Below are 12510 nucleotides of genomic sequence, written 5' to 3' on the forward strand. Positions count from 1 at the left end.
CAAGGGAAGAAAGGGAAATACTTTATTTTTATATTTCATATAAATCTCCTTTAGAGCAAATAAATATTCTAAAACTATAGTACTTGAGACAAAAGAGAGAAGCGAACAGACTGTTGACATGGGAAATATAATCCGAGCATAGGACACTGGGTACATGTATTTACTTTGGTACCCAGGGGCACATTACCACTAAGCTATATCCCCAGTCTTTTTTACTTTATATTATTTTTATGAGGCAGGGTCTCACCACATTGCTAAGGCTGGTCTTAGTCTGTGATTCTCCTGTCTTAGCCTCCTGAGTTGATGAAATTACAGGCATGCATCAAGGCACCCGGTGGATACTGGATATATTTAAAATGAGAATCTTGGTTTTTATTTCCTGGTACTTCCCGCAGTACAAAGTTTTAGCCATTTATTTGTACTTTGAAGAGAAATACATAAGCTAATATCTGCAGTTGACAAGCATTGAAACCCACTGAAGATGCTAAAAAGCGAAAAGGCTGCTCAATTTCGTAGTGACCAGATTCGTGTCTTAGTTTTTTTCTGCTTCTATGGATGCCTTTAATCTTTTTTCCCCTTTGTCAAGAAGCTTACACTAAAGATACCTTCAAACTCTTAGGCTGTTGTCGAACTTCCATGACATGCTTTCGCCTTAGTTCTCGTTCCCTTCGCTTATTATATTCCAGCTGATTAGTGAGCTCAGTTTGATGCTGCAATCTGATCAACTCACAGCGCATCTTCTGAATTGTATTGAGGTGGCGAAACTCCAGTTCTTGCATGGATTCATGCTGTCGTAGTAACATGGCATGCTCTAAGTCCTTTTGAGTCTGTCTTTTGTTTAACTCCTATTCCATAACACAAAAGACAAAGGTATAATTTACAGCTGTACAATGACAGAAAAAAAACAAAATTCTAAGGGGGAACAAAACCAGATGCAATTAAGCCTCTGCTTCAATTATAGCTACATAGTAAATATTAGGGTTTTGTGATTTCTTTTATTTCTGGAGGTACTGGGGGTAAAATTTAGGGTCTATGCATGCTAAGAACATAGTAAAACACAAAACCCTCACGCCCCCAGTCTTGTTTCACAGATTTAATGTGAGGAAGAAATAAGTTCATAAATAAAAAGTTCTCAGAATACTACCCAGCAAAGGTGTTCAATAAATGTTATTCTTAACTCAAATTTTTTTTTTATGATCAAAAAGAACAAGTGCACACATACACATTATGTAAAAGTCATACTCACCCTCCCTTAGTTCCTGCAAACCCTCTCCCCAGAAGCCAAGAGTTTGGTGCATATGCTTCTCATCTTTTCTCTTTTTATTTGTGACATATTCATTATTTAAAAAACATAGTTTCAATAATATACATTTCAGGCATGTTTAACTTGCTCTTTTCACTTAACAGTGTAATATATATCTACCTCCAGATAAGATCAGTAGTTAAAAACTTTTCAAAAGTTTCACTGAAAGCTACTGGCCTCCCCCTGTCCCCACCTTTTTTGGTCCTGGATGTTGAACCCAGAGGCATTCTAACACTGAACTGTAACTCCAGCCATTTTAGTTTTTTATTCTGAGATAGGATATCACTAAGTTGTCCAGGCTGCCCTGGAACTCCTGCCTTGGCCTCCTGAGTAGCAGGGATTGCAGGTATGTGCTGCCATTACTGGCTCAAATACAACTTTGTTGATACCATTTTATTTTTCAGTACTGGGGATTTGTGGGAGACCAACCTTACACGTGACTAAGTCACACTCCCTGGCTGGGTGCTGAGGTGCTCAGTCACAGAAATGCGGGCGGTGTCTTGTGCATGGGTGTGTCTTGCTACAGCCCCATGGATGAAGCTACGCTCACCTGTTCCTTTGTAATATAACCCCTTGCCCTTGCCCTGTGACTGAGCACCTCAGCACCCAGCCAGGGAGTGTGACTCAGTCATGTGTAAGGTTGGTCTCCCAGAGGGATTGAACTCAGGGGCACTCAACCATTGAGCCACATCCCCAGCCCTATTTTATATTTTAATTTAGACACAGTGTCTCACTGAGTTGTTTAGTGCCTCAAAGTTACTGAAGGTGGATTTGAACTTGTGATTCTCCTGCCTTTAGCCTCCAGAGCCGCTGGGATTGCAGGCATGAGCTAACCACATCCGGCTTTTGTGATAGCACCCCCCCCCCAACTATTCCTATATGACTGGATAACTACATTGTTTCCATTTTTTGATTTTTAACTGTTTCAATAAACACCTATATATAACATATCATATAATCATGTTTTTGTTTTGGAGGATAAGAACTCAAGAAGTAGATAAAAGCATACATACATGTATTTTAAAAGCCAGGGCTAGTGGCTAGGGATGTGGTTCAGCTGTAGAATGCTTGCTGGTCATGCATGAGGTCCTGGGTTCAATTCCCAGCATCACAAAAACAAATAAACAAAACCTCCTAAAAACAAAAACCAAAATACTACTGCTAAACTATGCTCCAAAAGGGCAGTAGTAACTGATACTTTTACTAAGAGTGTCCAATAATCCATGCCACTACCAAGACTAGATATTATCTTTTTTTAAGTTTTTTTGTTTATCTCACGGATACATTTTATTAACATTGCTTTGATTATTAGAGTATCTGCAAAATTATGCTACATTTGAAGCTTTTAATTCACTCCTAGAAATAAATTTATTTATGTTAACAGGTCCTGATCATGAGGACAACCGTTTTCACTGGCATAAGTTTCTACATTATTTGCCCAATTAATAGCTAACATGATTATAAAAAATCTTAAATGGCAACATTAATAGTATCCATTTCAAATCAGAGGCAAAGATTGACCAATTAATCCCCATATTTAAAAATAATATTTCTCTTATTCATATATTATTTAAGTTGTTTATTGAATGCCTACTATGGGCCAGACTGACAATAATATAAAGAACTGAACAGAGTCTGCAAATTTTATACAACTTCAATTCTAGTGAGGGGAAACAGACTCCATTTCCCCCAAAGTATGTGTGTGTGTGCATAAGAGGGGAAAGTGCAAGGACTGTTCAAAGGGAAAAAGATTTGGTAATCAGGGAAGGCAAGTCTGGGCAGGTGACATTTGAGTAAACAAAGAAAAGAGAAAACAAGTCCTGTGATTATCTGGGGAAGAATGACTCAAGCACAGAAAAAAATAAGTACAAAGGCTCTGAAAGTAGGATGTGACTGGCATATATTCAGGAAAGAGTCTGGTGATAAAGGATTATTATTTTCACATCATTCACACACACACCTCCCTGACAAGGTCCTGCTCCAAGTTATGCCGTCCAAGTAACATTCTTCTCTTGAAGCGACGACACTCCAGCTCTAGGTATTGTCTCTGACGTCGAAGAAGGTTAGCTTCTTCTTCTGCTTGGAAATGTTGTATATTCTCCTTCTGCTTTGAAAGCCACTCTTGTTTTTCTTTTTTAGGGGTGCTCTGGTTTTCATTCAGCTCCTGGCAACATAAAAACAACAACAAAAACTCAGTTCATGAAACATAATTAGCTGTATGAATGCGTCACTTAGTATATGGTAAACTTAAATAGAAGTATTTAATAGCTTTCTCTCTAATGATCAGACAGGGTAATGATCTGGAGAAAGCAGGTAATATTTTCCTCTTTCTTGAGTTACTTATGAAATAGGAGAAGAAAAAGATATATGTGGGGGCTGGGGTTGTGGCTCAGCAGTACAGCGCTCGCCTAGCATGTGCAAGGCCCTGGGTTCGATCCTCAGCACCACATAAGAATGAATGAATGAATAAATAAATAAATAAACAAACAAACAAACAAACAAACAAATAAAAGGTATTTGGTACAAGTAAAAAATAAATATTTAACAACAACAACAACAAAAAGATATATGTATTCTAGAAAACCCGAATACTTTCTAGCTTTACGCAGTTACATCTTTTTTTTTAATTACTTTTATATTTTTATTACAGAACCTCCTTTCGCAGTTACATCTTGATGGTTCCTAGCTTTAAAGGACACAATAATTGGTTAATAAAGTAAAACACATCCTTCTTTAAAGCTTTCCCTAGAAGACAGAGGCAGTGTTTTCCGGTAAAAAAATTACATAGGAATTAAAATTAGGGCTAAAACAAAGTAAAATATCATCTCAATTTACATTCTTTTTTTAAAAAATATTTTTTAGTTGTCAATGACTTTTATTTTATTTATTGATATGTGATACTGAGAATCGAACTCAGCGCCTCACACATGCTAGGCAAGTGTTCTGCCACTGAGCCATAACCCTAGTCCTCAATTTACATTCTTGATACTATGTTTTCAACAAAATTATAAACTTAATGTAAACGAACTAGAAAGTAAATGGAAAATCAGCAAAACCATGATTAGAACAGAAATTTACTTTACTTCATTTTCAGCATTAGTAGCCACTGAACAAATCAAAACAAATGCTTTCTATATCATCTTAAATATCATCTCAAAAACTACCATGAAAATGCATTTACAATGGGCAAAATGAAAAAAGCCCTAATGATATATTCAAAGAGGAAAACCCTAGGGTGTTAACTAATAATATTTTCAACCTAAAGAGTATCAACATTATATAAAATATAAATCAACTATCTTTCCTAGGTATGATTCTTCAGAGACTACTAATCTGTATTTTCTTTTCAGAAATCACTACTTTTTGGGGGGTGTTGGGGGTACTGTAGATTGAACCCAGGGGAGTTTTTACCACTGAGTTACATCCCCATCCCCAGCCATTTTCTCATTCTTTTATTTTTAAAATTTATTTATTTAAAAAAATTTTTTTTATAGATGGACACAATACTTTTATTTTATTCACTTATTCTATGTGGTACTGAGAATTGAACCCAGTGCCTCACACATGCTAGGCAAGTGCTCTACCACTGAGCCACATCCCAAGCTCCTCATTCTTTTATTTTGAGACAGGATCTCACTAAGTTGCTTAGGGCCTCGAATTTTAGATCCTCCTGACTCCAGCTCCCAACTTGCTGGGATTACAGGCATGTGCTACCAAGCCTGGCTATAAAGATCTCTAAAAAGAGATCAATTCTGTACAAGTTTAGTTTATAAGATATTTGAATAAATACAAATAAAAAGCATATAAATGAGTAGTTTGTGAGAGTGATGCCATATATGGTGGTGGTATATGCCTGTAATCATAGGTGACCTGGGAGGGTGAGGCAGGAGGATCCAAGTTCAAGGCCAGCCTCAGCAATTTAGCAAGACCCTTAGCAATACTCCTTGCAAAATAAAAATTTAAAAGGGCTGGGGATGTAGTTAAAATGTCCAATTTTAAGATGTGATCTTTTTTTTTTTCCCTAATATTTATTTTTTATGTGCTGAGGATCAAATCCAGCGCCTCACACATGTGAGGCAAGCACTTAACCACTGAGCTACACCCCAGCCCCCTTAAGATTTGATCTTGCAGTGTTTATTTTTCTCAGGTATTTTTATTTCTAATGAGTCAGTTAATTAATAGGCACTTAGGAAAGCTATTATAAGTGAAATAATTTACATTTTTCAGGAAAGGTTCTTTTTAAGATCCTCTTGAACCAGGAAACTCAAGCAGTTAAGGGTAATGAATTATAATCAATATCATTGTATAAGCTGATACGCATTTTTTTTTTAAAGAGAGAGTGAGAGAGGAAGAGAGAGAGAGAGAGAGAGAGAGAATTTTTTAATATTTATTTATTTTTTTAGTTCTCGGTGGACACAACATCTTTGTTGGTATGTGGTGCTGAGGATCGAACCCGGGCCACACGCATGCCAGGCGAGCGCGCTACCGCTTGAGCCACATCCCCAGCCCAAGCTGATACGCATTTAATGGTCACAGCCAATAAAAGAAAATTTTACCCTACACGCCTTATGAGTGAGAACCATTGAATATAATTAATAAGCACGAACTGACACAAAATTTGTACAAAATAAGTACCTCTTTAAGCTGTTCTTTTCGAAGTTTATATTCTCTTTTCTGGGACTCCAAAAAGCTATTCAGTTCTTTCTTCTGTTGGGCCTGAATATGTTGCTGAAATTTTTTCTCCTCATTGGCCATCACTTTAGCCTACATGAAATTTTTAAAATGAATCAAATTAATTAAGTAGATAGATTTAAAGCAGATAGGTTAAAAGCAGCAGTTTAACATACATCACTAAAGATACTTAACTGATTTTTGTCCTTAAGAAATAAGTATCAGTAGAAACAACACCAAAATAAAATACCCAACCAAGTGGGTCTGGTGGTCCACCCTGTAATCAACAGGAGCTTGGGAGGCTGAGGCACAAGGATCACAAGTTTGAACCCAATCTCAGCAATTTAATGAGGCCTTAAGCAACTTAGTGAGACAATGTCTCAAAAATTTAAAAAATTTAAAAAGGGCTGGGGATGTGGCTGAGTGGTTAAACACCCCGGGGTCTAATCCTTGGTACAAAACAAAAACAAAAACAAAAACCCTGACCAAATTATAAAGTGTTTTTCAGCATCCTTATTATTTAAACTTCAAAGAATCACTAATTTGGAATTCATTTTAAAATACTGGGATAGACCAGTGATGTAACTCTTTGGTAGAGTGCTTTCCTAGCATGCTTGGCAAGGCCCGAAGTTAGATCACCAGCACTGCAATAAATAAATAAAATATCAATCTCTTATTGGGCTAAAATGGTTTCATTTAACAGGAATACATCCTCTCTTCAATAAAACAAAACAAACAAATGTTTTCCTCAATCCCGAGTCTCTAGGATTACAGGAATGTGCCACTGTGCCTAGCTAAATATTGATCTTTACTTTGTATATTAAATACTATAAAAATGTTAAATACTAGATATCATACTATTTTATTTTTACAACTCTTTTTTGTGGGGGTGGGGCACCAGGGATTGAACCCAGGGGCACTTAACTACTGAGCCACATCCCCAGCACTTTTTAAATTTTGTGATAGGGTCTAAGTTGATGAGGCTGGCTTTGAACTTGTGATCCCGCTGCCTCAGCCTTAGCTGCTAAGATGATAGGTGAGCACCACTATACCTGGCCTATAAACTATTTCATTTTTTAGTATATATGTAATACATATTAATTATAGAACATTTTAGAAATACAGAAGAAAAAAGAAAAAAAACCTCATGTTTTAGCACCCAAAAATAAAACAATGTAAGCATTTTGGTACATACATGTTTTAATTTTTTCCTAGAACAACAACAACAAAAAATTTAATACTTTTTAATTGCAGATGAACATAACACCTTTATTTTGTTTATTTACTGTTATGTGATCCTGAGGATTGAACCCAGTGCCCCACATGTGTTAGGCAAGCACTCTACCACTGAGCCATAACCCCAGCCCTAGGACAAAAAATTTAAAACAAATTTTAATCACATTATACATCCTGTTTCATGAATTGCTTTTCTAATATGTCAGCATCTGCCTCTTCACAAGCTATTAAAAGTACTGCCCATCACCTAACAGTATTCAAAATATCAATAATTTTTTTAATTAAAAATTTCAAGGGCTGGGGTTGTGGCTCAGTGGCAGAGCACTTGCCTAGCATGATATCCTCAGCACCAGATATCAATAAATAAAATAATGGTTCATTGACAACTAAAAAAATAGTAAAAAAAAAAAAAAAATATATATATATATATATATATATTTCAAGCTGGGCGCGGTGGCACACGCCTGTAATCCCATATGCTTGGGAGTCTGAGACAGAAGGATTGCAAGTTCAAAGCCAGACTCAACTTTGAACTGAGTGAGACCCTCTCTCTAAATAAAATACAAAATAGGGCTGGGATGTGGCTCAGTGACCAAGTGCCCCTGAGTTCAATCCCTAGTACCACCCCCCAAAAAAATTCAAAATCAAATATTTATTTATACCATAATTTATTTTGCCAATTTCCCTACACTGTCAGAATTTTTTCTTTTCTTTTCTTTTTTTTTGGTGGGGAAGAACAGGGCAGCTATGATAAAAATGCTTCAATGCATTACATTCAACTTAGACATATTTTGATGAAATTATGTGATTTTACTAAGAAGTTTGCATGTTACTTGATAAATGTGACTAGCAAAATAAAATGAAACTGATTGGACACCAAAAACACTACAGGAAAAAGCAACTAGAATACTGAAAATATAACCGTACCATATAGTAATGAAAATTCATTCGTAAACAATCACACAGGTTCAATCTGAATCAATATATAATCTCAAACATTCTTTGTATTCTGACAGAATGCAACAAAATTTTTAAAATGTTTCTTAAAAATACACAGAAGTAGAGACTCATGAATAATTTTTTTTTTTAAAGAGAGAGTGAGAGAGGAGAGAGAGAGAGAGAGAGAGAGAGAGAGAGAGAGAGAGAGAATTTTTAATATTTATTTCTTAGTTCTCGGCGGACACAACATCTTTGTTGGTATGTGGTGCTAAGGATCGAACCCGGGCCACACGCATGCCAGACGAGCGCGCTACCGCCTGAGCCACATTCCCAGCCCTCATGAATAATTTTTTGAGAGCTAAATCAACTATTGATAAGATTTACCAAAGTTCTCAGATAAGCAGGGTATCAAAAGACTAAAATGGTTGAATGACTTATCCAATGGGATACTATAAAGCTATCAAGTATCAGGAAATGATCCTATGCCTATTATTTCCCAGATCTAGTGCTTGTATTAAAATATATCATAATATTTTTCATACTCAAAATGCATATATTAAGTCACAAAATTAGAAAAACACACATGAACCATATTTTTTGGTGACTGATCTATCATCAATTCACAGAACAGTTTATACAAATTATATAAATACTTATCCCTTTCTTCAAGCAGTTTATTTGGTTCCTGGGAATAGATACCCCAATATTAAAATGCTATATTGGTTAATTATGAGATAGACAAAAGCTAAAATTAAAATAAACTTAAAAATACTTCAATAGCCACCTACCTCTTTTTCCATAGCAGCTTGATGTTTCTTGATAAGTTTCTCCATTTCTGCAGCAAAATTATTACGCTGAGTTTCAAGATCTTTGTCTAATCTGAGGCGGTGTTCATCCATCTCAGCCTTTAGCTTATTTTCCAGAGTCATCAGTTGCTTTTGGTGCTGCCGCCTCATTCGCTTATAGCCAGACATCTGTTCTCTAAGCTCAGAGTCCTGCTCATGTTCTTGCATTTGCCTTGTAACCTAGACATACAAACAATGGAGAAAAAAGAAAAGAAAGCAAAACATTTTCTTTCAAAAGCATTTAGACCATCCTACTATTAATCAACTAGGTAATTAATTTAAGAGATCCCAATATTGCAGTTTCCAATTAAATTTCCTGCAGGTCTTTTAAAGAAACAGACAAACAGGTTCTAAAATTTATGTGGGAATGTAAAGGACCTAGAATGCCAAAATAATCTTTAGAAAAAACAAAGCAGAAGGACGAGAGCACCATGATCAAGACACTGGTACTGGCAACATACAATACTCCCTTTCAACAAGGACAACAACAAAAAATCTAGAAACAGACCACACATTTTTCTACCAAAAACTCAAGTTAATTCAGAGGGAAAAAAAAGCACTTTTAACAAATCCTGCTAAAAGAAGTGCTTCTTCTTCTTCTTCTTTTGTCTTTTTTAAACATTTTTTTTTTATGTTTTGGAAATGGTTGGAAACAATACCTTTATTTATTTATTTTTATGTGGTGCTGAGGATTGAACCCAGGGCCTCAAATGTGCTAGACAAGCGCTTCACCACTGAGCCACAATCCCAGCCTCTAAAGGAAGTGCTTCTTTACACAGAAAAAAAACAAACCTTAACTCTCACATCTCTCACTTAATGTATAAAAACTAATGTGAAGAGGATGATATCTTTCTTTCTTATTTTTGAGAATGATTTCTTATCTAACTATAAAATCTATAATAATAAAGCAGAAGAAATCATAAAATATCTTCATGACCCTGAAAGTAAGCACGTTTCATGGGTAGGATGTAAACACCAATGATCACAAAGAAAAAATATATAAATACGATTTTTAAATTAAGATAAAGTTCATAGAACCTAAATTAATCATTTTACATTGAAAGATTCAGTGACATTTAATCCATTCACTGTGTTTTTTTTAAAATACATGCGCTTTATCTATTTAGAAAACATGTATCACCTGAGAAGAAAATTCTACTCACAGTTCCTTCATTTTTTTTTCTTTTTCTTTTTTTTTTTTTTTGGTACCAGGGATTGAACCCAGGGCATTTAACCACTGAGCCACATCCCCAGACCTTTTTTATTAATTCTTTTAAGACAGGGTCTCTGCCAAGTTGCTGAGACTGGCTTTGAACTTGCAATCTTCCTGCCTCAGCCTCTTGAGCTGCTGGGATTAGAGGTGTGCACCACCACACCTGGCATGCATTTCTCATTCTTCTGCTTAGCAACCTAACCAACAATTTGCTTTCTGTTTCAATGTTACCTATTCTCAATATTTCACTAAAGAATGTGATGTAAGGGTTGGTTGTGGCTCAGTGGTATAGCATTTGCCTCGTATGTGTGAGGCACTGGGTTTGATCCTCAGCACCATATTAAAAAAAAATAAAGAAAGAAAGTGATACATGTCTAAATATATTTCATTGTGTTTTTGAGGTTCATTTATGTTGTTGAATGTATCATTACCTCATTTCTTCTTATAGCAGAAAAATATTTCATTGTAAATATATCATAATTAGTTTTTCACCCACTGACACACATTTGACCCTTTCCTTTTGGCTATTGTAAACAGTGCCTCTATGAATATGTATGTACATGAACTTGTCTGTTTTCAGTTTTTTATTTTTTATTTTTTATTTTTATTTTTTTTTTATTGGTCGTTCATAACATTACATAGTTCTTAATACATCATATTACATGGTTGATTCACATGGATTATGAACTCCCGCTTTTACCCCGTATACAAATTGCTGTATCACATCAGTTTCCCTTCCATTGATTGACATATTGCCTTTCTAGTGTCTGATGTATTCTGCTGATTGTCCTATTCTCTACTATCCCCCCTCCCCTCCCCTCCCCTCCCCTTTTCTCTCTCTACCCCTTCTACTGTAAATCATTTCTTCCATTTGTATTATCTTGTCTTACCCCTCCTTTCCTCTTATATGACATTTTTTATAACCCTGAGGATCGCCTTCCATTTCCATGCACTTTCCCTTCTCACTCCCTTTCCCTCCCTGTTTTCAGTTTTTTATAAAGGTTAGTATTATTTTTTGGCAGTGCTGGGAATCAACCCCATGGCTTTATTACAATCTAAGGGTTTGTTTTACCACCAAACTATACTCCTAGACTATAAAATTATGTTTGACTGACATTATAATTGTACACATTTATGGAGTACAATGTGACGTTTTGACATAGATATACAATACAGAATGATTAAATCAAGCTAATTAACATATTCATCACTTCATTTACCAATCATTTTTCATAGTGAGACATTTGAAATTTAGTCTTAGATATTTCAAAATATACAATATATCATTATTGACTATAGTCACCCTATTGTGCAACAGATCTCAAAACTTAGTCCTCCTGTCTATCTGAATCTGTGTGTGCTTACACAAACAACTCTACATATTCCCTCCCTCTCACCCCTACCTAGCTCCTTTTATGACATCAACCGTTTTGGATTCTACATGTAAGTGGGACTGTTTCACTTAGCATAGCATATTCTAGATTTATCTATGTTGTTGTAAATGATGATCCATCCTCCCCAGCCCCCAGAACACATTCTTTATTCATTGATTGTCCATTGATAGACATTGATAGATACTTAGGGTGATTCCACATCTTGGTTTTTGTGAATACTACTATACACTCAAGGGTATAGATATTCCTTTGGCATACTAATTTCAGTTCCTCCGGTTATGTGCTCAGGAATGGGAGTACTGGATCATATGGTAGTTCTTATTGTTAGTTTTTTATATATTTAATTTTGGTGGTATTGGGTATTGAACCCAAAGTGCTCTATCACCAAGCTAAATCCCTAGCACTTTTTACTTTATTTTTTGACACAGGGTCTCACCAAGTTGCCCAGGCTGGACCTGAATTTGGTATCCTTCTGCCTCAGCCTCCAAAAAGCTCTGATTGCAGGTGTGTGCCACCATGCCTGGCTCTAGTGTTAGTTTTCTTTCTTTCTGTTTCTTTTTTTTTTTTTTAAACTGGGGATTGAACCCAGGGGCACTGAACTACTGAATCACATACCTAGCACGTTTTAGTTTGAGACAGGGTCTCACTAAGTTGCTGAAGCTAGCCTTGAAGTTGTGATCCTCCTGCCGCAGCCTTCAGAGTCTCTGGGAGTACAGGCACAAGCTATCATTCCTGCCACTTACTGTTAAATTTTTTTGAGGAACTCCTAAACTGTTTTACATTCCCATCAATAATGTACAAGAGTTCCCTTTTCTCTGCATCTTCACCAACACTTGTATTTAATTTACCAGATGTTTTTAGTGATTTGTTTTTTTATTTGGTTGTTTTGTTTATTTTTTGGTGGTAGTG

The 12510-nt window shown here is 35.8% G+C and overlaps 1 protein-coding gene across 3 annotated transcripts in view; it reads right to left on the reverse strand.

Annotated features, from left to right (window-relative positions):
- Positions 1-12510, reverse strand: part of Taok1 (TAO kinase 1) — a 129741-nt gene that overhangs the window by 24244 nt on the left and 92987 nt on the right. For 2 of the 3 annotated variants that reach the window (XM_026388776.2, XM_026388774.2), the window contains 4 exons: positions 8938-9174; positions 5939-6067; positions 3264-3467; positions 606-845 (listed from right to left, as the gene is read on the reverse strand). In XM_026388776.2, the coding sequence (XP_026244561.1) occupies positions 606-845; positions 3264-3467; positions 5939-6067; positions 8938-9174 (810 nt within the window). The remainder of the gene's footprint in view (positions 1-605; positions 846-3263; positions 3468-5938; positions 6068-8937; positions 9175-12510) is intronic. The other variant, XM_077801163.1, reaches the window with a different exon arrangement.

Source organism: Urocitellus parryii, chromosome 7, assembly GCF_045843805.1.
Source record: "Urocitellus parryii isolate mUroPar1 chromosome 7, mUroPar1.hap1, whole genome shotgun sequence".
NCBI lineage: Eukaryota > Metazoa > Chordata > Mammalia > Rodentia > Sciuridae > Urocitellus > Urocitellus parryii.